At 38.1% G+C, this 25,662-nt stretch overlaps 1 protein-coding gene across 4 annotated transcripts in view; it reads left to right on the top strand.

The window, feature by feature from the left end:
- RAD18 (RAD18 E3 ubiquitin protein ligase) overlaps positions 1 to 25,662 on the top strand; it is a 79,990-nt gene that overhangs the window by 4,165 nt on the left and 50,163 nt on the right. For 3 of the 4 annotated variants that reach the window (XM_084901969.1, XM_084901968.1, XM_084901970.1), the window contains exons 2-7: positions 410 to 491; positions 5,603 to 5,664; positions 6,826 to 6,896; positions 15,538 to 15,872; positions 17,134 to 17,233; positions 22,261 to 22,445. In XM_084901969.1, the coding sequence (XP_084758095.1) occupies positions 410 to 491; positions 5,603 to 5,664; positions 6,826 to 6,896; positions 15,538 to 15,872; positions 17,134 to 17,233; positions 22,261 to 22,445 (835 nt within the window). Of the gene's footprint in view, positions 1 to 409; positions 492 to 5,602; positions 5,665 to 6,825; positions 6,897 to 15,537; positions 15,873 to 17,133; positions 17,234 to 22,260; positions 22,446 to 25,662 lie in introns of those variants that run through there. The other variant, XM_084901971.1, reaches the window with a different exon arrangement.

The following is a 25,662-nucleotide window of genomic DNA, read 5'->3' as shown; positions in this document are numbered from 1 at the left end:
GGTTTTAACCTTTATGCTAACTGGCTACTGTTACCTTTCCCTTAGCAGTACTGTAGGCCAGGGGATGTGGTTTGAAGAAGAGGTGGATTGGAGTACAAACTGGGAATGTGTGGGAAGTGGGGAAGGAATAGAGTAGCAGTCCTTTTGTGAAGGAGTAACAATATTGTGTAAAAATCTGCACACTGTCAGCTTGATCTGTCTAAAGTGTTTTGAATGTGTAAGAGTCACACGGGCGGAGGTTTTTCTCTATTTGTTAAGATCTCCTGCAGTTATGTGAAGTTTGTATATTTGACAAATAAGTATTACTAAGTTATTTTTTTATGGGTGTAGAAAGAGTTCTGTGCTGGACATTCCAATGTGGGTGTCTTTTTGATACATATATGTATTATGTGTATTATTTGCATTTCAGACAGTAGATGATTTGCTACGGTGTGGAATTTGCTTTGAATATTTCAACATAGCAATGATGATTCCTCAGTGTTCACATAACTGTAAGTATATACTGTTTCTGTGAATTAGTAAAAATGTGATTTTTATGTAAGTTAGTGTCAGGTTCGAGCCCCTCTGCCAGTGACTGGACCTTCTTGAATGCTGGGTATTCAGAGACGGAGAAGCCATGACAAGTTGTGGGTATATAAGAGAGTCTTTATTGCAGAAGCCAGTGCCATGTAGCCATTGCTAACAAGGAGCTATTAGACAAAATAGTTCCTTCAAAGCAAAGTCCCATTCAGTAGCCACACACAGGCGAGGTAACAATACATCTTTCCCACACAGTAGCAGTAGCCTCTGTACCCACAGCAGCAGCTTGCTGGTCAGCAATGCAGCCCCACATAGCAGCAGCCTGCCTTACATGGGAGCAGCCTCACCGAGCAGCCGCATCTGAGCTGGTCAGTGACATCCTTTCTGTTACTTCTTTCCAAATAGTGACCTCAGTCTTTTGGGTTATAGAAGGGCACGCTTGCGCAGTGTATATACGGATTACTGTGGCCTTGCTCGCACCTGTGTATAGTCCTTGGATACCCTGATTAAGATTCTCATTCTCAGGTGGCCTTGAACATCCAGCATACTCTGAATAGGGTCCCTATAAATAGTATTAATTTAACATCAAAGATATGTATACATTTATTTCTCACTTTTAGTTCTATCTTGAAGTTCTCAGGTCTTTTTCACCATTTGCTCTTGAATATTGAAGTTTTTACAAAACCTCCTATATTTTCTATTACTTCCCGCTTGGTTATTTTTATGCCTTTTATAGTATTTATGACAATAAAGATTTTGGCCACAATGCATGGTTCTTTATTTACCAAAGACTTTTAGAATGTTAAATTTTTAAATTTTTGTTTTTAGCAGGATAAAAGATAGTTAGTTCAACTAAGTAATAGTTTGTGTAGCATTCCAAAGTTTAATAATCCCAGTGGGAGAATTCTGCCACTGAAGACTATTACCATTTTATCACTTAACTTTCTGTGTGATGCTGGACAGACTCTTAATATTGGAACGTATTTGAACTTCTCTTTATGAGTCTAGTATGTAAATGCTTTTTATACTTGAGGTATTTAGCACACAGGTGAGCCTGTCATTGTTCAGGAGCTGGCTATCCAGTTTATGGATTATCCAAGTTCATGATCTTTCTGTCCTCTGTTTTTCAAGTTGATTTGTCATGGAAAGTTAAAAAACAAGCAAGTTTGAGCCCTAGCTGATTGGCTCAGTGGATACAGCTTTGGCCTGCGGACTGAAGGGTCCCTGGTTTGGTTCCGGTCAAAGGCCTGGGTTGCAAACTTTATCCCCAGTAGGGGGCATGCAGGAGGCAGCCGATCAGTGATCCTCTCTCACCATTGATGTTTTTATCTTTCCCTCTCCCTTACTCTCTAAAATAAAAAATTTATTTAAAAACAAAACAAAAAAAAACAAGTTTGACTTAAAAGAATGGTTTTGGTGGGAAAGTTCCTATAGAGAAGACTTAGAGGATGCTGGTGGAAGTAGCATGGGCATTAGAGACATACTTGAGCTTGACTTTTGACTCCCTACTTACTAGGATGGTGAGTTTGCAAATGCCCAACATTTATTCAAAAGTAAAAATCTGGGATGTGAGGGCGATCTGGCTGCGACATCTGTCACCCCATTGATCGTCAGGGTTGATTCGGCTGATCTGGCTGGCTAGGCGGGTGTCCCCCTCCTCCCTCACCGATCCATGTGCGTCCCTCCCGAAGCTGCGTGCTCGGTCGAAGAGGACGACTTTCCCTCAAGAGGAGAGGACTGGTCTTCGGTCAGGGGTTTACGAGTAGCTGCGCTCCCCTGCTAGAACCTCCAAACAAGCTCTCAAAAGTAAAAATCTGGAGAGCATTTTCTACCTTAGAAGAGGGTTGTGAGAATTAAATGTGCAGGACCAGTGTCTGGCACATGATAGGCCTTTAGTAAATGTCAGTTTTCTTTGTAGGCCAGATTCACATTAATAACCAAGGTAAATTTTGGGGACTGTTTCTAATATGTGTTAAAGTCATCCTTATTTAGGTATAATTTACATAAAATAAAATACATCCATTGTAAGTGCATAGTAAAGTGTACAGGTGTTAGTGAGTTTTGACAAATGCATATATCACGAAACCACTTCACTTAAGATACAGAACATTTCTGTCACCTGATCAAGTTCTCCCTATCTCTGTACGGTTGTAGGCAATCACACATGGGCCTGTTTTTGGACTCTTCTTCTGTTCCACTGATCTACATGTCTGTTCTTGGGCCAATGCCTGTAACTTTTAGAAAGTCTTCAAGTCAGTCATTGAAAGTATTCCTGCTTTGTTTTTCTTTGTCAAAATTATTTGGGTTCTTCTAGGATCTTTACATTTTACATGCATTTTCAGATAAATTTTAGAATCAGATTGCAAATTTCTACCAAAAAAGCCTACTGGGTTGTGCATTTGGATTGCACTGAATCTAGAACTCCATATGGGGAGAAGTGTCATCTTAATAGTGTTGAGTCTTCAGTAGAGGAATATGGCATATTCTTCCATTCTTTAGCTTTTCTTTCATCTCTCCCCACAACATTGTTTAGTTTCCAGTGCACAGGCCTTGCACATAGTATTTGCATGGTTTAGCTTTTTCCATCCTTTACTTCTAACCTATGTGTTTCTTTATATTTAAGAAATAGCTTTTTATAGACAACTTATATTTGGGTGTTGCCCTGTAATGCAGTTTGACAATATCTGTTTTTACTTGGACTATTTAGACCTATACTGTTTAGTACCATAGCTAAATGTGGCCATATGTGGTTATTTACATTTTAATTACAACTAATTAAAGTTAAATAAAATTAAATCTACTTTCTCAGTTGCCACATATCACAGTTTTTACAAACTGCCTTCACTTAAGGAAAGACCTTCATTGGTCAGCCCAGCTAGAGATTGTGGGGTGTCTTCAAACCTTTTCTGTGGATGTGTAGTCTCTGGACTTGTGAGTGTAAATTCCCAATGAGACATTGTGCTGTTCTTTGTTGTTTTTTTTCATTCGTTTGTAATCTTGCTTCCTCTCCATCTGTAGTGCTGCAGGACCTGTGGAGCTATAATGAGCTACTCTGCTCTCTTCTGATCCTAGTGGCCCCCAGGCATCTGGAGTGAGCCCCATCTATCAGCATTGAGGGAGACAGAGACCAGTCCCTCAGGAGCCCCTTGGAAAGCTGAACTATTGGGTGCATGCTACCCTCTTCCCCCAAAGGAGAAGCCGCTGGGCTGGGCTGGCCTCTGGCTGCTGTCCTGTGTGTTTTTTGGAGCACAGCGAGTTGCCCAGCTTTCTTTTGTTAACGCTCACGGCCCCTTTTGGGGCTGGTGAAATGGCAGATGTTTTCCATGGCAGGACACGGATTTTTGAGGACAAGTAGTACAATGTGTGGACTGAATTGTGTTTCCCCCAAATTCCTATGATGAAGATCTAATTCCCAAAGTGATGGTATTTGGAGATGGGACTTATGGGAGGCAATGTACTTATATTACCATCTGATCTGGGTTGTTCATTAGAGCCCTTGGCATATTAATTATAGTTGTTCTACATCCCTGGTCTGATAATTCCAACATCCCTGCCATATTTGACTGGTTCTCATGCTTGCAGTTCCTTCAAACTTTTTTTTTTTTTTTTTCCTTTTGGTATGCCTCATAATTTCCCCCTAATTATGTGGTGTATTTATGGATATGGTGTACTAGGTAAAAGAAACTTGAGTAAATAGGCCTGTAGTGATGTGGTGAGGTGTGTTCTGTAGTCCTCTGATTGGGTCTCTGCCTTTTGGTCAGCATGTGCCCTTGGACTTTGCACTTAACATGCTTTTCAGGTCCCCCCCCCCCCCCCCCATTCCAACTTCCACAGGTGGACGGGACAGCTAGAAGTAGCTGGAGTTGGTTGTTTCTCTTCCCCCAGGTCAGCTGGGCTCTGATAAAGCCTAACAGAATATCCCCTGGTAGAACAGTTTCTTGAGGGCAGGCCTTGTTAAGAAGAACCCAGTGCTCGGGTCCATTTCAAAAACTACTTTTCCACTCCTCCTGCAGAAGGACTAGGGGATTTTTGTCTGATAGAAACTTTGAGAACCTGGTAGAACTCTTGGAATGGAAACTCGTAAGTGTGAGCCTCTCCTCACTCTCACCCCGCTCCCCAGTATTTGTGTTGCTTTAGAATTTTTAAACTCAGACTGTCCATACCATTTGTCAGTTGTAGTTCAGCAGTTCATGGGAACCCCAGCTCCGGTTCCCATGCAAGTTTCTGAGTATGGGTTTCTACTCTGGTAAGTTATGATTCTATTTCCAGCCTGATGTCTCCAATTTGGGGGCAGTGTGCCCTGTGACCTCACTTCTCTGGTGTATCCAAGAAGAGTTGTTGGTTTTTCAGTCTGTATGGTCTTTTTCTTGTTGTTAGATAGAGTTATGACTTCTGCACTCCTTACATGCCAGACCAGAAACCAGAAGTCCCCTTTATTCACCTTTGCTTCCCAAAGAACTTAACTTGGCTTGTTTTATATTTTTAATAACCCACTAGAGGCCCCATGCATGAAATTCATGCATGAGGGGAGGAGGGGAGAAATGGTGGGTGTTCTTCAGCCCAGCCTGCACTCTCTCCAATCCAGGACTGGCCAGCGATTGAGGCCTATCAGGGGCTAGCCAGCCAACCTCCTGCGGCCCCTCCCTTTGGCTGGCCACCCGCTCCCTCCCAATTGGAGTATTCTGGGGGCTGGCTGGGCAGTGGGAGGGACCGGGAGAAGGGCTGTGGGAGTTTGGCTGGCCACAGGATGTTGGCTGTGGGAGCACACTGACCACCAGGGGGCAGCTCCTGCGTTGAGCATCTCCCCCCTTGTGGCCATTGCTCATCATAGTGACTGGTCAACCAGTCGTTCTGGTTGTTTGGTCGTAATGGTCACTTAGGCTTTTATATATATAGATACCTTATCAGTAGTCACCAAACTTTCAGACCTCACGGACCACCAGTGGTCCGCAGACCACCAATTGGCGACCACTTCCTTAGATGATGGAAATACTCTACATCTTAAGTCAGATTTTGTTAGAAGTCAGATTCCTGTTTTATTAATATAGCTTAACTAATTTATGTTGCATTTATGTTTTTGCAGACTGTTCTCTCTGTATAAGAAAATTTTTGTCCTATAAAACACAGTGTCCAACTTGTTGTGTGGTGAGTTGTTCTTTCCTTTTTTTGTTTTTAAAAAAACTTAATTCAGTGGTGCAAATATTTCTGCTTCATGTGTGTGCAGAAGCCCAAGGGTAGATATGTAATTATTGAATTGAGCTGTAAAAAAGACATTTTGAGAGAAAGAACCTCTAAAACACATATATGGAGAACTGTGCTTTGTTCAAGTTTTTATGGGGACTTCTGATGACCTAAATATATTTTAGGAGGAAAAACTAATTTTAAGGCCAGAATGTAGCACTCATAAAATGTTAAGACCCATGTTTTTATGGCTTTTCACTTGTTATTCTCACATTGATAGGAAATCTGATGGTAGGATTATTTTTTTCAAGTGATTTGTAAGTATTTGTGCAGAAGGCAAAGATTCATGGCCATTGGGCTGAACCCAGCCTAACTGGTCCCTCACCTCTTTCCCAAAACAGACCTTCAGGAAATTTGTTGTTAGTTTTGTTAGTGGTTTCTGAAGCTTTTCAAGTAGTGAAACTAGATGAAAAGATAGGTTAAAAGGGAAAGTAGACATTAATAGGAGTAAAGAAAGAAGGAAAAGAGATTGTAAGGCCAACAGCAAAGACACTTGGCCTAGTTAAAGGGTTTGGGTTCTCGTTCTGTTAGGTTCATGGTGTGAGGATACCATTGAACTTCTCTGAGCTATTATGTAAAGACCCTGTGTAAGAAATGATAGTTTGTTTCTCGAGTCTAAGCTCTTAAGACATCAGGCATCCTGATTTTGTCAAGATGGTATGAACTGTATGTCATTTATGCTAAATAACTACTGGATTTACCATTTTCATCTTGCATTCCTAAAAACCAATCTTGTTTTTAAGAGAGCATCTCTTCTGTTCTTTGGGAGAAATGTTTGGTAAAGGTGAGTGTTGGCTTCCTCACTCATATTAAGTTTTACCTTAGTACAGAGTATATATGACTTTACCATATGCATTAGATAATTTTTCCAGTTGGCTGATACTGACTCAGTGTTTTTAAATAGCATATTAGTATGAGATAAATAAACTTTATTTTGAGGCTTTCCTGGAAGACTTAATGGGATGGGGAGTCTTGGGAGGATGGGTCACACATTTTAAAAAACAAGATCATGACAAGTAAGTTATTGCTTATGACTTTTTTCCATCTGTTGTTTTTCCTTTTTAGACAGTCACAGAGCCGGACCTGAAAAATAACCGAGCATTGGATGAACTGGTAAAAAGCTTGAATTTTGCACGGTATGATTTGACTTTGTGACTAACCCCTAACTACTTTCGCCTTTATTGTGTCCCCCTTTTACTCTGCACTTTTGGGGATTAGAGAAGGCAGGGTTGTGTATTTGGGGTAAAGTAGGGAGGCAACAATAGTTATTTATCAAGCATAGATTATTTAATTGTATTGGAATTTTCTCCCTTTACTTAACAGAAATCACACAAGAGTTAAAATGCAGATTTGAGCATGCACTTACTTTTGGGTACTACAAAGATATTCCAGTTTCATTTTTTATTTTTCCTGCCCCAGGCCTAGAGTCAACCATTTCCCAAGGAGCCCTGGTTCCTTTTATTGGAGACTAGAGGCCCAGTGCATGAAAATTCATGCACTGGGAGGGGCGGGATCCCTCAGCCCCGCCTGTGCCCTTTTGCAGTCCAAGACCCCTTAAGGCACATGTGTCAAACACAAGGCCCGCGGGCCAAATCCAGCCCACCAGGCCTTGCAATGTGGCCTGCACCGCGCTGTCATCACTGCACTCCACTGTCAGTTTATGACATTGTCAGTTTATGACTGTTCAGTAAACCATTCGGCCCGCTATTTAGGCTGGATTTTAGATTTTGGCCCCTTCTCTGATTGAGTTCGACACCCCTACCTTAAGAGATGTCCACCTTCCCAAGGGAGCAGGTCTAAGCTGTCATTTGGACATCCTTAGTGCTGCTGAGGAAGCGGGAGAGGCTCCTGCCACTGCCTCTTCGCTCATAGCTGTCAGCCTGGCTTGTGACTAAGTGGAGCTCCCCCTGTGGGAGTGCACTGACCACCAGGGGGCAGACGCTCAACGCAGGAGCTGCCCCTGGTGCTCAGTGCACATCATAGCGACTGGTCTTTCTGCTGTTAGGGTCATATTACCTTTTATTATATAGGATGGTGTTTAGAAATCAGGATCTAGAGTGGGCTGTGCTCATTGTTACTGGGTTGTCCTTGCTTCTAGGCCCTCTCCATAGACAGTTGGGCAACATGTAGATGTATATTTATGTATTTACTAATCCATGTATGCACATAACATCTATAATTGTTTCTGTGTCTATCACATATTAATCCATTTATTCTTAATCTGATTTTCTTAGCATGTATAAAATGATGTGCCATGTGAAATATGTATTAACCACTTCATAAAAGTCAGAAATGTAGCTTTTCTTCTTAACTGATTTGCATGATGGTGAAGGTGAGTTTGTTCACCTAAAGGGATATAAAAAGGCAAGTTTTACCAAACGGCATCTTGAATTATTTTTAGTTTAAATCATGCAAGTCAAGTCGGACTTTTTATTAAGAATAAACTGTTTAGTTAAAGCTAGGTGCCCATGTACTTAGTGTATGACTGTCGGACTTTTGGAGCATTCTTGGGTGCACATTACATTGCATCTAAAAATGTAAAGAGATTTCTTCCAGTAGAATTGCACAATGATTGATCCTAAAAAACGATCAAGTTTAATATTTTGCACTTACAAGTATGTCATTCTAGAAATTGGCTGGTTAGTTATTTCCCTAAGCAAAATCATAAAAAGGTGGTAAGCTTTACTGGATGAAGAAACTCTGAGATTCTCTGATTCTCATAAAGTTAATTGCTTTTTTAATTTTAAAATCTTTCAGTCAGTTTGATTTTGAAGCCTGTGAGAAAAGATGGAGTCATATCTTAGGAAGGAATTTTTGAGAGAGTATAATTGTATTTCAGGCTTATTTTTTCCTCTTCTGCTGGTACTGAAAACAACAGCCGCCCTGCTAAGAAAAAGGGAGTGTGATAGAAGAGAAGCGATCAGTGTCTTTGGGCTCACAGACCTTTTGGTAACTTAAACGGAGGCCTTGGAATGACTGAACTCTCCCCTTCCTCCCCCCCAAAGAGTAGATTGTTTAATTATTCATTATAGAGGGTGTGGTGGAGTGGGAAGCATTCTCTGTAGATTTGGGTGGTTTTTACCATTGACTTCTTTTGTTAGCCTTGGAGTTGCCTTACGGTGAACATTCCTCTGACATTTGTCATGTCTGAAGCACTGTGGTATCTCATATGCAAAATTAGGAATGAAATTCAAGCTAATTTTATTATTTAAAATCTGGTTTATGATTGGCAAGGGAAGAGGTTTACTTTTATGACAAAAATGTAAGAGATTTATATTGTTTGTTGATTTTGTTTCTTCCTGACTTTTCATTGCCATTTTATGACGTAATTTTCAAAACTTTTAATATTCTAAATGGGATAACAAAAGGGTATTGGAAATAATTCTAGAGGTTTTCAGACACAGGCTGACATGCACATCTTACATTTTCTTCTATTGCCTTTTATTTTAAAGAACAGTGTTGTTCTTTTTTTCTCAACTCAATTTTATTTAAAATAATGGCCTTAAGAAACTGTGTGTTGAACAAAATTTAATTAAGATATGTTTGTCTTAGTAGAATGTCATTCTTGATCTAAGTAAGAAAATACTGTTTCTGTATTTTTGCATAGCAGCCAGTCTACATCTATATCATTATTTTTATGAACTGAGAGAGTAGAACATAATTTAATACTTTGGTTTATTCACCATCGAGGTCTGGATTTTTCTCCATGTATTTACTCCACGCTTAAGAAGTTGAACATTTTAGATTATAACTGTGATAGATAAATCCCTTGGCATCTCACAAAAGTATGTAGAATATAATTTTATCTTTTCTTATGGTGAAATTTAAAGTAGAAGTAGATTCCAGTCTTGACCCTGCTAGTTCTGATGTGAATGTGATCGAGATGTTGAACCTTTTTGACCACTGTTTCACATCTGAAAGGTGGGAACAATATTGTTGATACTTTGAGAGATTGTTGTAAGAATTAGAAATGAAGAGTAATACAAAATGATACTCAGGATAGTACTTGGAATAAAGGAACCTACAAACATCCCTATTATCATATATATTGTACCTCTGTTAATATAGTGCTATCCTATTACATGTTTATGCCCTAAGGTGCTAATAAGAATTGATGCTGTGGTGGGCCTCTCTCTCCCCATCTAACTAAATGGTCCTAGATTGCTGTTTGCATGTTTCAGATCAGAACAGGCACTTGCAGTGAATTTCACTAGTTACTGAAGTCCAGGGGCTTGATTGCATGGATTTCAGGATTGCCCCTGTCCACCCATAGACCTATTTTGAATCTTGATTCTTCTTAGCTGCCTTCTGAGGAGATAAGGTAGTATATAGTTAACAAATGGGCAAGATTTAATATTCTGAAGTCCATAATTCATCCAAAAAAATGTGTGTTTATAACTAATGCCTTTAGGCATTATAATACCAACTCACTTTAATATGTATTCATCACAGTGATGGAAATTATAGGAAAAATTACCAATTCAATTTAAATCTAAATAACAGTTTTGAAATTAATATTTTTACATAGCTCATTTAAAAATATTTTTAAAGCTTTATTGAAATATAGTTAACATACAATAAGCTGTATGTATTTAAAGTGTGCAATTGGCTAAGTCTTGAAAATGGTTCCTATGAAACTATCACAACCAAAGTAATGAACCTATCCATCAACCACAAAAGTTTTTGTGATCCCTCTCTCCTGACCCTCACAGCTCTATTTCCCAAACAAACACTAATCTGTTAACTATAGTTGCATTTTCTAGGTTTTTATATAAGTAGAACCATATATCGTAATTTAATATGTATTACAAGGTTATGGGTTCAAGTTGATAATTTTTGCATATAGATATCCAATTGTTTTAGCAACATTTGCTTGAAAAGGCTATTCTACTTTTTTTAATTTTAATTTCAGGGAGGAAGGGAGAGGGAGAGAGAAATATCAATGATGAGAGAGAATTATTGATCAGCTATCTCCTGCATGGCCCCCACTGGGGATTGAGCCCATAACCTAGGCATGTGCCCTCACCTGGAATCAAACCATTGCCTGGTTCATAGGTCAACACTCAGCCATTGAGCCACACCGGCCATGCTATCCTTCTACTCTTAATTTGCCGAGTGTCTTTGTCGTGAGGGGTGTTGAAGTTTTGTCAGGTGCTTTTTTGCATCTATGGAGATGATCAGGTGGTGGTTCTCCTTAGTCCTGTTAGTATGCTGTATTATACTTTGATTTCTCTGTACTGAAACACCCTTGCATTTCTAGGGTTAATCCCATTTGGTTATAGTGCCATCAGATATGGTTTAGTCATATTTTGTTGAGGATTTTTGTATCTTACTCATAAGGAATATTGATCTATAATTTTCTTAAGGAATCTTTCTCTGGCTTTGGTATCAGGATGCTGCTGGCACCATAGAATGTTGTTCTCATTATTAAATAAATAAAATGTTCTCATTATTTTTTTTTTTTGAAGAGTTAGAATAGGATTGATGTTTTTAAAAATTTTTTATTTTCTAAATTTGTTGGGGAGACATTATTTAATAAAGTTATATAGGTTTTAGGTGTATCATTCTATAACATATCATCTATATATTGCATTGTGTGTTCACTGCCCCAAGTCCAATCTCCTTCCATCATTTTAAAGCTGTGTAAATTGCCATAAATAATACCATGGTTTTAAATATCACTTGTACATACATGGCTTCCAAATTTATATCTTCAGCTAGATCTCTTCCCAAAACTTTAGCCTTATATATCCAACTGCTCATCTCACATCTCACATTGGTCCTTCTTGAAAGAAAGAAACTCTTGACAGCATGGCCAAAACTAAACTCCAAACTCCCTATGTCACTCCCCAACCCCCACTCCACACCTGCTGCTCCCACAATCTTCCTCATCTCAGTAAATGGCAGCTCCATTCTTTCGTTTTCCCAGGCCAGAAACCTTGGAGTCATCCTTGACCTCTCTCTTTCATATTTATCTGTCATTCCACCAGTAAATCCTGTTGGCTATGTGTTTAAAATACTTGCAGAATCTGACAGCTGTTCATCACCTTACCAATATTCTGTCCATGCCACCACTGTCAGCCGAGGTTACTGTGATCACTTCCTAGTGATCTGATTTCTTCTTTGCCCTCTTACAGTTCTTCTGAGGACAGCACCATGGTGACCCTTTACAGTAAAAAGTCAGGTCACACTCAGTACCATCCAGAGATGGCTTCCCATCTGATTGGAAGCGAAAGCCTGAGTCCTCAATGGTAGTCTTCTGCTTCCTACCTAATAGGATCCCTCTCTGACTTCATTTCTGACTTCTCTCCCCCCCCTTTTTTTTCCAGCTCCAGTCACACTGCCTTCTTGCTGTTTCTCAAACATGTTATTCATACTCTGACCCTAGAGACTTTGACTTACTAGTATTTCTTAGTGAAACAGTTTTCCCTGATATCCATGTAGTTTAGTCCTCCACTTGCTTTGGACTCTATTTTTCATGGGTCATCTTCTCGGTGAGGTCTTCTGTGACCATCCTGTGGAGTCTGAAGCTCATTTTTCTTTCCCTAGTACTTTTCACGTATATTTGGTGTGTCTATTCTCTCTCCCTTTACTGCAGTGTAAGCTTCATGAAGACAGAGACTACTTTGGTATTAATTATATTTCCACTGTCTAGAGAGGGGCACACAAAGAAATGAATGAGTTTTAATTTTAGCATTGCCATAATTTTATCATTGCAGTATTGAAATTAGCATATTCATAAAGTAAAATTCATCTCAATTGCTTGTATCAGTATTCATTATTTTTTTATTGCTGAATAGTATTCATTGTGAATATACACAGTTTCATTATTTATCTATTGATGAATTTGGATTGCTACTGTTTATAGCTAGTATGATAAAAGTTGCCAGGAACAGTGCAGGCAGTGTTTGTATAGGCATCTTTTTTCATTTCTTTTAGCTATATATCTAGGAATGAAATTGCTGGCTTACAGGGTAGATGGATATTGAACTTTATAAGAAATTGTCGAGAGGGTCGGACCTGCATTACCACCATTTGTCCACCATCCAAAACTGAAATATCATTGCTGACATGTACACATAAGGAACTGTTTGACATAGAAATTGGGACTCAGAAAAACTGTTGGCCCAGAAAGAAACTCACTACAGACTGATTCATTTGCCTCTCAGCATAACCATTATTGCTTGTCTCATTTTTGGTTCATATAAGTGTATATTTAGTATCACATGAGCTCACTCATTTAGGGGAAATGATGAACAACATAGAATGATGATCAAGAACAGACCTGGAGACAGGGAAGCATCGATCAGACTGTCGGACCTCAGAGGGAAGGTAGGGGAGGGTGGGAGTAAGGGGGAGAGATCAACCAAAGGACTTGTATGCATGCATATGAACCTAACCAGTGGTCTCAGACAACAGGGGGGTGGGGGCATTCGTGGAGGGGTTTGGGATGGGAATGAAGGGGATGAGGACAAATATGTGATACCTTAATCAATAAATTAAAAAGAAGAAAAAAAAGAAATTGTCCAACAGTGCTCTAATTGGGTTGGACTATACCCACCAATAGTGTATGGAGTTTCAGTTGCTCCAAATCCTTTTAGTTGTAAGTATTCTGTTGAGTGAAATGGTAGCATAGTGGTTTTAATAGTAGACAAAATAAACTTTAAGGCAAAGATATCTCATTGTCATTTAATTTGCATTTCTCTCATAATACTTTTTGCCTTAAAGTCTATTTTGTCTGCTATAAATGTTGCCACATTAGCTTTCTTTTGGTTAGTGTTTTCATGGAACATCTTTTTGGTTTCTTAGGATATATTCTCAGGAAGTGGAATCAGTGAATAAGGCAGTTCCATTTTTAATTTTTTTGAGAAAACTCTGTACTGAGAAGTCAAAGATATTTCTTCCTGTTGTTCCCTTAGATCAGTGGTTGGCAAATTCATTAGTCAACAGAGCCAAATATCAACAGTACAACGATTTAAATTTCTTTTGAGAGCCAAATTTTTTAAACTTAAGCTTCTTCTAATGCCACTTCTTCAAAATGCCCTGGCCATGGTATTTTGTGGAAGAGCCACACTCAAGGGGCCCAAGAGCCGCATGTGAGTCGTGAGTCACAGTTTGCCGACCACAGCCTTAGATGAATGGCTCTTACCTGAGAGTGATTTTGCCTTCCTGTTAGCCCCTCCCCAGGGGACATTTGGTAATATAAGCATATGTGCAGTGTCCTCAAAAAATATACACACTTTGAATAATTATAAAGGCAATATTTATTAAAATATATTTCATTTTCAAAATGCAATAGAATCTACAGACATTGCTTGTATACTTTTTGGGGGGACACCTTGCATTTTGATTGTCTCAATCTGTTTGGGAAGAAGATATGCTACTGACGTTTGGTGGGTGCTGTAGTTGCTTCTAACCTTCCTACAATGCACAGAACAGTTCCTTACAACAAAAAATTGTCTGACTCAAAATGTCAATAGTGCCAAGATTGAGAAGCTGTGTCTTATTTTTTTCTGGTTACTTACGAAATTTCCTCATTACTTTTTATTTTCCAGTGGTTTGATTAGGATACGCCTTTTTCCTTCCTGGGATGGATTTTAATTCCCTCTTACAAGACACTATCTTTTTATCCATTTGGTTATGTTCTCATCTTTTTTCTTGAACATATTCATCATAGTTACTTTGATGACATAGTTACTCTTTCAATGACTTCTGGATCTGCTTCTCTTGATTATTAGCTACTTTGCTTGCTTATTTGCATGCCTAGTAATTTTTAATTGTATGTTGAACATTATGAGTGAAAATATGATAGGGGCTGTGAATTATTTTTCTTTGAAAGATGTTGAATTTTTTGTTCTGATAGGCAGTTAGATTGCCAGCTCTTCACTTTTATCCTGTCTGGGCCTGGTTTAGTGTTTTGTTAGGTTTGGTCTATTTTAGTTTTACTTATAGTTCTAGGGTGTGATCCTTCTTCCTACGTGTGACCTTCGTGGGGTTACACCTGAATGTCTGAGATCTTACACTGAGGTCTCTCAGCTTTGGCTGGGCTCCAACTCCCAACAGTTGTCTAGTGCTGAACTTTAGAATCTCAGCTTTCCAGCATCTGTGTCCACTGACCTTTGGAACTCAGCTTCCTGGCATCTGTTTCCCACAGTGTCTCCTGGTTCCTCTTATGCTTGTGCAGTCTTGGAGATGATCAGGAATTGACAACATTTTCTAAGCAGACTTCTGGGGTTCCCTTTCCATGGCTAACCTCTACCTACAGCCTGTCCCTCCAATCCTAGCCACCTTTCCCTAGAGCTGTGGTCTCTGTTCCCTCCACCCAGTGAGACCGCTGGTCTGTGTTTGACTCAGTTTAATATATAACTCCTAGGAAATGCTCCCCGGGGATATTGTTGGGGGAAATACCTCATGTTTCTCTCGCAGGGATTCCAGCCTTCTGTTGATTATAGCCCATGCTTACAAACAGTTGTTTTATATATTTTATCCAGATTTTAAAGATATTTATGATTGGACATTAATTCTCAGACTAGCTATTCTCCATCATCAGAATGTGAAGTCCCTCCATTTTTTAAATAGATTAACTGATTTTTAAAGTTAGATATATTACTTTTTATTTATTTTATTCTAGAAGAAACAATTTGGTTTGGTTGTCATTATGGAGTAAGTTCTATATTTCATAGAAATAAGTGTTAATTGGGAAAACAGCTTATGGTAGTTAACTTACTACACATCACTTGGTATCTTAGTTAGCCGCTGTGTTTTTTGTGCTTACAGGAATCATTTGTTGCAGTTTGCCTTAGAGTCACCACCCATTTCTCCTGCTTCTGCCTCTTCAAAGCATCTTGCTGCCAAAGCCCACACTCCTGTGGCCTTCAAACAGTCTGTAAAGCAAGGAAGCAGGTTAATGGAGAATTTCTTGATCAGAGAAACTAATGGTTCTACGTCAGAATTGTTGATAAATGAGAAGGAAAACAAATTCAGCTCTCAAAGAGAGGTGAGCAGTTCTGCAAAGACCAAAGAGACGCCTTTAGAAAGGACAGCTCCAAGCATCGCGGATGCTAATGTTCCGGAGGCACCCTCTACATCCACTTTGAAACAAGTTACCAAAGGTAGGAAATGATTTTCACGTGTATTTTCTGACTCAGTGGGAATCCTCTCATCCGCATTCCAGATGAATAAATAAGCAGCATTTTAGACTCTATCCCGAGCCTAACCACTCTTGTTTTGTTAGATAATATTGATAGCTCATATCACTAAAGTCTGACAACACATGTTTTCTGGACTGTTTGTGTAATTTGCTTAACTTTTTGTTGAGTGGGTCAGCTTGTTTAACCTATTGCTTCAGTCTGTTCTTGCCAGTGAAGTTTAGAGGACGCTGGGTCTTAGACATCTTTGGTACACTCATAGCACACACAGTGCAGGCTATTAGTTGTTATTAAATTTAGATTGACAGTTTATTAGTATGCAAGTATTTAAAATTCATAAGGGTATGTGAATTTAACCTGCATTTCCTAGCATACTTTATATTTGGTCAGTCTGTCAATTCACAGTTCTTATAGTAGTATTTATAGCTTGATAGTTAATTGTTTCCTTTAGCAACATTATTTTTTCAAATGAAATCTTATAAGGAACTGTAATTTGAAAAAGAGATAGAAGAGATACAATAGGCCCTGCTGCCTTAGAGATGTGCTGCTCCACCTGCTCTTCCCCTTCGTCCCGCCTGTTACCCAGAGGGGCGGCTAGGCCCCCAGACAGCACCACACATCACCACAGTCCATGAAACAGCTGGAGAATGATTGCATTTTCCTAATTTTAACTTACAAGCAAGAGCTAAATTAACCAATTTGTAGCCATTGATAAATTGAGCAGTAATTGGCTTAAACCAGTAAATGCTTTGATCTAGCTGCACCATCACCCCTTTATCCTGCCCCCAGCCAAGTGTGTTTTCCTCAGGTATTATGATTGCTTTGGAGCTAACATACAGGAATGCCTCCTAAGCATTGGGAAAACCTAAGTTTAGTTTTATAGTTTGGTCACATCTTGGTAGAAAAGGTTTAATCAAAGCATTTTCTAATAAACACATTTCCACACTTTTCTGCAGTCTTCTTCTAGGCCCAGGATTTGAATTATATGACTTTCCCCAATAACTTGTAACCTGTCTGACATTACCCAGTAACCTGTCTGTCCCACTCTGATTGCCTGGAGATGTCATTCTTTCTCTCTCCTGTTTTTCTAAGTACATGTAATGTTGGAATTCTGTTTATTATCTTAATCTCTGAAAATCCATGCTATAATACTTTAGCCCATTTTACAAGCTATAAAGTCTTTCTTTCTTTCTTTCTTTCTTTCTTAAAAAAAAAAAAAATGCAGTGGAATGTCCTGTTTGTGGGGTCAGTATTCTAGAAGATCACATCAATAAGCACTTGGACAGCTGTTTGTCCCGTGAAGAGAAGAAGGAGAGCCTCAGAAGGTAAGAAAGTTAAGCATAACCAGTGAGTGGCTTTGCTGGGTGCTTCATGTGCTTTATACATCTGGGGCAGAAAATATAATGTTCATTGTATCCTAGTGACCAGTTATCCAAGTCCCTCTCCCACATGCTCTTTCCTTTACTCCTGCTAGTTGACACTTCCATTTCCTTTGCCAAATAGGATTAACTATTGAATTTAACTGCTAATAAAAATTGACTTAATAAGAAAATTATTGACTTAGAATTAAATTTTATTTTAACTTGTTTTCTTCCCTTAAAACTTTAGAACTACCATAAAGTTCCTTAGGCAAAGAAAGCAAGTTTAGACTCTGAATATAGAACATATAAAATCTTTCTTTTGTTCTTAGGATGCCCATAAGTTTTAAAATTTAAAAAAAAAGGGGGGGGTTTTCAAAAACAAAAATTGTTTTTTTTCCCAATAGGCAATTATCTACCCATAACATTAAAAGGTACAAAAGGGTAGTGTGAAATGGAATGTCCTCTTGCTCCAGCCCCCAACCACCAGGGGGCATAGGTAGTAAGTAGTCAACTCCCTGTTTGCACCCAAACTTCTGTTTTGCCTCCTTTATGTATCAAAGTCACAGTAATTTATTGATGCAGGCCCCTGTTATACATACAAATTGAGAATGAAATTTTAGTCAAAGATATATTGCAAGGTGTTAGGGAATCTGAAGTTAATGAAGATAATAAGCAGAAGCTGTAAATTTGAGGAGTCCAGTGATGAAGCAAAGAGAGATGAGATGATAGTCTGAGAAAGGAGTAAACATCAAGATCAAGGAAGATTTTATTTTTTTAAAATAGAAATCGGTTAAGCTTTCAGTCTCTCTCTTTCCACTGTCTCCAGGGAGAGAACAGATGATAGATGAAACAAGGTTGGGAGCATAAGAGATGAAGAATCCAGTCATGAAGATGTCCTTGATGTATAGAAAGAACCCTTCTTCTGAAGGGGGGGAGGAGGGGGATAGGTGATAATTGAGAGAGATTGGAAAAGGAGAGGAGGGGAACTGAAGAAATTGATGGTATCTGGGAGTGGGGTGAGTAGAATGATTGGCTCTTACTGTTGGGTCTGTTTTGAAGGACTTGGAAGAGTATTTTCCAAAAACCATGTTAGTAAGACAGGACCGTTTACTACTATTTTTTGTGATTAAAGATAAAATGGTGTCACAATTTTTATGAATAATTATGGAGTGAATTCAGGTTCCAGGGGACAAACTCATGCTGTTATAACTTACAAAAGGTAGCATATGCAGCATGATAATGCTTTATTGATTTACAGTGGGGCATTAATTGACAGTTCTTATTGTAGTGTTTTTAGTTTGATAGTTAATGCACCTTTTTCAAGTGAAATCTAGCAGTGAACTAAAACCTATGACATAGGTAGCATTGGCCGCGCTGCATTAAAGCAGAGATGGAGGGCCTGGGGCTGTACTGCTTCCCCTGACCTCCCCCTTCGCCCTGCCCCTTACCCATGGTGGCCTCAGGGCCCCAGGTGCCTCCACAGATTCCTGCGCAGTCTTGTGTGCACAGCACTCCCTCCCAGTGGGCAAATTTGTTGACGAGAATAAAATTTAGGTGTTTTTTTTCTTCAGGTTACTTTGTTAGTTGAGATTTGGAATAAATGAAGCTGTGTCATGCCAAGGATTATTTTCCATAAGCCATGAGAATCTGATGACCTGCATTTCTCTTAATGTTTCTTCTTAAAGAAAGAGTTGGGAACAAAGAGGCTGAGCATTTTCTCCTGAAAAGTTAGGAATCAACACTGATACCTTGCTTAGACTGCTGTTTTACTAGATGCATCCATCATATTTCTTCTAACACATTTAACTCTTTCAATTAATTCGAAGACATACTCATCCATGTATAATTATGTTCAAGTTCCACTAGTTGTTCCAGCCCTGCTCCATGGGATGCTATAGTCCTGCCAGCTGCTGTGTTGTGCAGCTGAGAAGCACCGCAAACCAAATCTCTCCCTCAGGAAGACCATACTAGTTAGTGATTGAAGGCTCTGAGAAGTCCTACATTAAAGGACATTGTTGGATTTTTCTTTAATCCAGTAACTTATAAATCTATTTCACTCCCAAATCTACTTGTCCTCATAACTTATATATTGTGAAACTAGTGTCTGTGAAGATGCACTTAGGGAAATATTGAGCCACATTTTAAAAAAATATATATTTTATTGATTTTTTTATAGAGAGGAAGGGAGAAGGATAGAGAAACATCGACCAGCTGCCTCTTGCACACCCCCTACTGGGGATGTGCCTGCAACCAATGTACATGCCCTTGACCGGAATCGAACCCGGGACCTTTCAGTCACAGACCGATGCTCTACCACTGAGCCAAACCGGTTCGGCTTGAGCCACATTTCTAAAGAACTTACATCTTGGCCCTGGGATCTGTTCACATAAAAGAGTCTCTGACATGTAAAAATTTTTCTCCACAACACCCTGGCAGGCCATTCCTCGATGTGGATGGCCACTCTTGTCCATTCTGTGCAGATTCATATCAGAGTTGATTCAAAGAATGCTCTTTCTTTTGATGTCTTCAGATTCTCAGGACTCTTAATTCATTATTCCGTTTCACTAAGTCATGGAAGAAAGATCAGTGTCGTTTTCATGTTTTGGGAAACATTTATCAAGCTTCAGATTTAACATTCTTGGTAGAAATTGGTGCTTTTCATTGTAAATGCTAGCGAACAGCACAGTTTTTTATTAGATTTCATAGTCTTAAATTAATCATCTATCCTTGATCAAATAAATATTTTAGATATACAGACTTAGTGAATTGTTCCTCACAATGTGCTTTATAAATTCATACAGACTGTTTCAGCTCTGACTACCTACTGAGATTTTATTTAGTCATAATTGTATCAGTCTCATTGAGTTCAATAGGCTGTCTATTATAAGAAGTGCAATTTTCAGGAAAAAATGTAATTTGTTGAGGTTTTACAGGTCTTTCTGCAATTAAATAGTTATCTCTGGCCTTTAGACTTTATTAGAACATAAAATAAACAATTTATCCAAGGAATAATTTAGTAGAGAATGTCTATTTTCAGTCTGTATATCACTACCATATCTCTCTATGTTCTTTACTATTTGGATCAGATTTACCCTGTTAAACCTTATTGACATAGATTTACGGCTTCACTTCAGGACCAAGTGAGTTGGGGGTGATGTGGCGAAGGGACTGAGAATCTGCATTCTAGATAAGCTGTCCTGGGGGGAGGGGAGCGCTATGATATACACTCAAATTTGGGTAGCATGACCTTTTATTAATAGGTATATGGAAGTCTTTTGAATAATCTTGTAGGTTTTTTTTTTTTTTTTTTTTTTTAAATAAACCTATTGCTTTCAACGTCCTATTAATTTTTTCCTTAACGTTTGATAGTCTTATTTAAAAATGATTTGTACCGACTGCCTTGAATACATATTTACTAAACACCTAAATGCCATAGCATTGAGTCAGGTGATGCACTTGGAGAAACATTACAATCAGATTAAAACTCATTAACTTGTTCATGTTTATAAAGTTGCCTCAATTATTGATATCCATAGGTAGCTTGAATTCTGTTCCATTTTATTTATCTTTATTTATTTTTTACTTTTCTGAACCTTTCAGACCAGCTGGAGAAGCACTTGGTGCGAATTCTGTTCCATTCTAACAAATGTTTATTAACGTATTTTGGAGGGAGTAAAAGAAAGTCATTTAATAGGGTTTATTATATTTAAAAATTGTATTTTAGTGCTGATCAGTATATTAATTATGAAAATAGAATGAAGAGCTAGGTGGTGATTTTGATGATATACTTCTTTTTAAAAAAATACATTTTATTGATTTTTTTACAGAGAGGAAGAGAGAGGGATAGAGAGTTAGAAACATCGATGAGAGAGAATCAACGATCAGCTGCCTCCTGCACACCCCCTACTGGGTATGTGCTCGCAACCAAGGTACATGCCCTTGACCGGAATCGAACCCGGGACCTCTCAGTCCACAGGCTGACACTCTATCCACTGAGCCAAACCGGTTTTGGCTGATATACAATACTTCTTGCAATGCCTTATATACAGTATTTGTTAGTATAATTAATTTAAGTTGAAGAGAACAAACCCCGGTTGTGTTTTTTGCTGTTGTTTTCAGTTGTGTTCTTTGAAGATGATACCACAAGAATATCATCTACCTGTCAATTTTCTGAGTTCTCTTTTCATTGGTGGTAATGAGTTGGGCAAAGCTAATTGTCCCAACAGGTGTTCTTTTATTTCATCTACTGCTTTTGCAATATGATTGCCTTGAGTTTGAGGGGTACTTTTGTCTGTGGAGCAAAACTTCTAAAGAAGCTATCTATAATAATAAAAGTGTTATATGCTAATTAGACCGGATGTCCTTCCTGAAGAAGCTGCAGCGGGCAGAGGCCAAGGCAGAGGCATCCGCCATGGTGGTGAGGGTCAAACTCCTTGCACGAATTTCGTGCATCAGGCCTCTAGTACATGATAATAGTGTTTAATCCATAGCTTAATACTCAATAGCATTTGTACTCTAATCATCTGATATAACTGGCTTTTATAGAGATTTTGCATGGAAACTATAGGTACATTTTAGGAAAAGCGTGCTATAAAGAGATAGAGAATTGCATAAATCTGTGTAAGTGTGGTTCTCAGTGAAGTTCTCATAGCATATAGTTCACAAGCCTTCTATGTGAGACCCAGGTCTGCATCTTTAGAACTGACCTCTTTCTGACACATAAGTTTCTCTAAGTTTGCTTAGAATATCCAGGAGTTCCATTCTTTGGCTCACTTAGACCCCTCAATCTGAATGTCCCCTGGCACCCCATATTGGTCATGTTGAACACTTTTAACTTTATTTGTAAATTCCATCCTTCTTTTTCCCATTTTTATCTTAATGATTGTGTTCTCTCAATCAACTGGTATTGAGTCAAAAGGTAAATTAATATTTTACATTCAAAGCATTTGATGATTCACAACCCTCAGTGACCTCTTTTTTTCTCTTTTTAGTTCTGTTCACAAAAGGAAGCCGCTTCCCAAAACTGTATATAGTTTGCTATCAGATCGTGATTTAAAGAAAAAGCTAAAACAGCATGGATTATCTATTCAAGGAAGTAAACAGCAGCTCATTAAAAGGCACCAAGAATTTGTTCACATGTATAATGCCCAGTGTGATGCTTTGCATCCTAAATCAGGTAAAGCAATAAAACAATGAGTTATGCGTGTCCTGGGTAAAGCCTTTGTGTAGCTAATGGATTTTTAACCATAGAAAAAACTTTTTAATAGATACATTTTTTAAAATAGGTAAGATATGCAAATGTATTTCTTCAGAAGGTACTAGATACACTATGATAGCCAGTCTTTCTCTCAGCCAGTCTCAGTCCCCATTCCCTTCTCAGAAGCAGTTACTGCTGCCAGTGTCTTATGTGTCTTTCCAGAGATAGTGTGGAATAGAGTTGATCTAGAGAACCTGGGTTATAGTCCCATCTTTGCAGCTCTAAGACTGCGTGACTTTGGGGAAGTGCCTTACGTTTCTTATCTCAGTTTTCTCATCCATAAAATAAGGGTTATGACACTACCTACTTCATAGTGTTTTTGAGAGGAATTAATGAAAAAATGTATGTAAAATGCCTAGCATAGTGCCTTAGCAAGTATTTAGTGTTCAGTAAATGCTACCATTATGATTATTGTAGGTAAACATATGTTCTTGATCATTATTGTTTTATAAAATTGTTATATTTTATAGTCAAGATGCCACATAACAACATTTTGGTTAACGATGGGTCGCAGATAGGACAGTGGTTTCTTAAGATTGTAATGGAGGTGAAAAATTCCTATGGCCTAGTGATGTTGTAGTTGTTGAAATGTCATATTATAACCTAATATTGTAATGCATTACACTAATACTTACCATTATGTTACAGTTGCCTAGTAACATGTACAGGCTTGTAGCCTAGGAGCAATAGGCTATACCCTTTAGCCTAGGTGTGCAGCAGGCTTTACCATCTAGGTTTGTGTAAGTGCACTCTGATATTTGCACAACAAAATCGCCTAATGGCACATTTCTCACAGTGTATCCCTGTTAAGCAGTGCATGACTATACACACTGTTTAACCATTTGTTCCTTCCACTTAACCACACACATATTTCAGAGTTCCTTCAGTTATGAGCATATATAGAATTGTCAATTAAAAAAAATTAAAGTATACTATGTGAACAGAAAAATACACAAATTATAAGTGTATTGCTTGGTGAATTATTATGAAATAAGTTTCACAAAGGACAAATGTCTTTGTAACTACTACTCAGATTACCATCAGCATCCCAGAAGCCCCTATCCTTCTCTCCCAATCACTGTCACCTTCGTTCTCACAGATGACCACTATCTTGACCTCTAACACTATACATTTTGCGTATTTTAGCCTATAATTTATCCTTATAAATGGAATAATAGATAGCTTATATAAATTATTTGAATCTGTATTTGTGCAACATTATAAGTTTCATCCATGTTTTTGTGTACATTTGTGATTTTGTTGTTACTGTTGAGTATTCTAATCTATAGTGATATCCAGTCCATGGTTGATGGACATTTGAATTTTTCCATTCTTTGGCTCATCAAAATTATGGTGCTATGAATAATCTCTGTGTATCTCTGAATATTCAGACACACAAATTTTTTGAATATACGTACCTAGGAATGGAATAGTATGTTTTTGCAGATGTTCAGCTTTTGTGGATACAGCCAAGAACTCGGTACCAATGTACATTCTCATCAGGAGGATGTGAGAGTTCCAGTTTTTCCACATTCTTAACAACATTAGTTTAGTCAATTTTCCATTTTGGCTCTTCTAATGCATCCATTTGGATCTTTCATTATGGTTTTAATTCACATTTCTCTAATGATTTATAATGTTCAGCACATTTTTATATGGTTATTGGCCATCTGGATATCCTCTTTGGTAAAATACCCATTTAGGTCTTATGCCCAATTTTTCTATACTGTGGATCTATTTTTTCTTATTTATTTGTGGGAATACATGAAATTTTCTGGATAAACAAATCTTGCTGGATGTGTATATATATATTAAATCCCTTCTTCCATTTCACCTTTTCATTGTTATTGGTTTCAGTTGAGAAGTTCTTAATTTCAATATAATCCAATTGGTTGCATTTTTCTTTTTGCTGTATGCTTTTTATATCCTTGCCTACCACAAGATCATGGGGATCTTCTCTTGTTTTCTTCTAAAGGTTTTATTGTTACTGCTTTTACATTTTGACCTAAAGTTTATCTGAGATGATTTTTGCATATGTTGTGAATTATGGAGCAAAATTCTTTTGTGTGTGTTTTTTCCATATAGATAGCCATTTGACACAGCATCATTTATTGAAAAACCATTTTTCCCCAGTGAATTGTCAGTATGTCTTCGTTGACAGTCAGCTAACTATATGTGTCTCTGGACATTGTTTATTCAGTCATTTATTTATCAGCAGTGTACTGTCTTAATTTTAATTTATAATAGATCTTATTATCTTGTCTGGTAATGTACTTCCTCCAGCTTTGCTGTTTATTGAGATTGCCTCAGTTTTTCTAGACCCTTTGCATTTCCATATAAATTTTAGAATAAGCTTGTAAATATTCATCAAGAAAAAAACCTGCTTGGATTGGGATTACATTGAGTTTGTAGATCAATTTGGGAAAAGTTGATAGCTATACAGTATCTTCCAATTCATGAATTTAGTTTATTTCCAACCAACTGAGCCACCTGGCCAGGACTTCATGAGTGTATTTTAAAAATTGAGGTATAATTTACTTATGATGTAATTAATCATTTTAAAGTGTATAGTTTAATAAATTTTGACAAATGTATATATAGTCATTTAGCCATCACTTCAATTAAAATTATGCAACCCCCAAATTTCTTCTGCCTCTTTGCAGTAAATTTCCTCTCCCTTACCCTAGACCCTGAGAAATACTGATTTTTTTTTTAATTTAAAATTTTTTAAAAATGTTTTACGTAGAGTAAGGGAGAGGGATAGAGAGTTAGAAACACTGATGAGAGAGAAACACTGATCAGCTGCCTCCTGCACACTCCCTACTGGGGATGTGCCTGCAACTAAAGTACATGCCCTTGACCGGAATCGAATCTGGGATCCTTGAGCCCATAGGCCGACACTTTATCCACTGAGCCAAATCCATTATGGCAATACTGATTCTTTTATGTCCCTGAAGTTTTGCCTTTTCTAAAATGCCAGATAAATGGTATTAATACAAATGGCACAGCATATCATTTTTTTTGTATCTGGCTTCTTTCACTCAGCACAGTGCTTTTGAGGTTTGTCCCTGTTGTTGCATTTATTGTATGACTATCTTACGTATTAATAGATGCCTAGGCTGTCTCCAATTTTTGG

The sequence above is a fragment of the Pipistrellus hanaki genome (genome assembly GCF_964339955.1).
Source record: "Pipistrellus hanaki genome assembly, chromosome: 13".
In the NCBI taxonomy this organism is placed as follows: domain Eukaryota; kingdom Metazoa; phylum Chordata; class Mammalia; order Chiroptera; family Vespertilionidae; genus Pipistrellus; species Pipistrellus hanaki.
The sequence above is the reverse complement of the archived record's forward strand: the minus strand, read 5'-3'. Positions and strand labels throughout refer to the sequence as shown.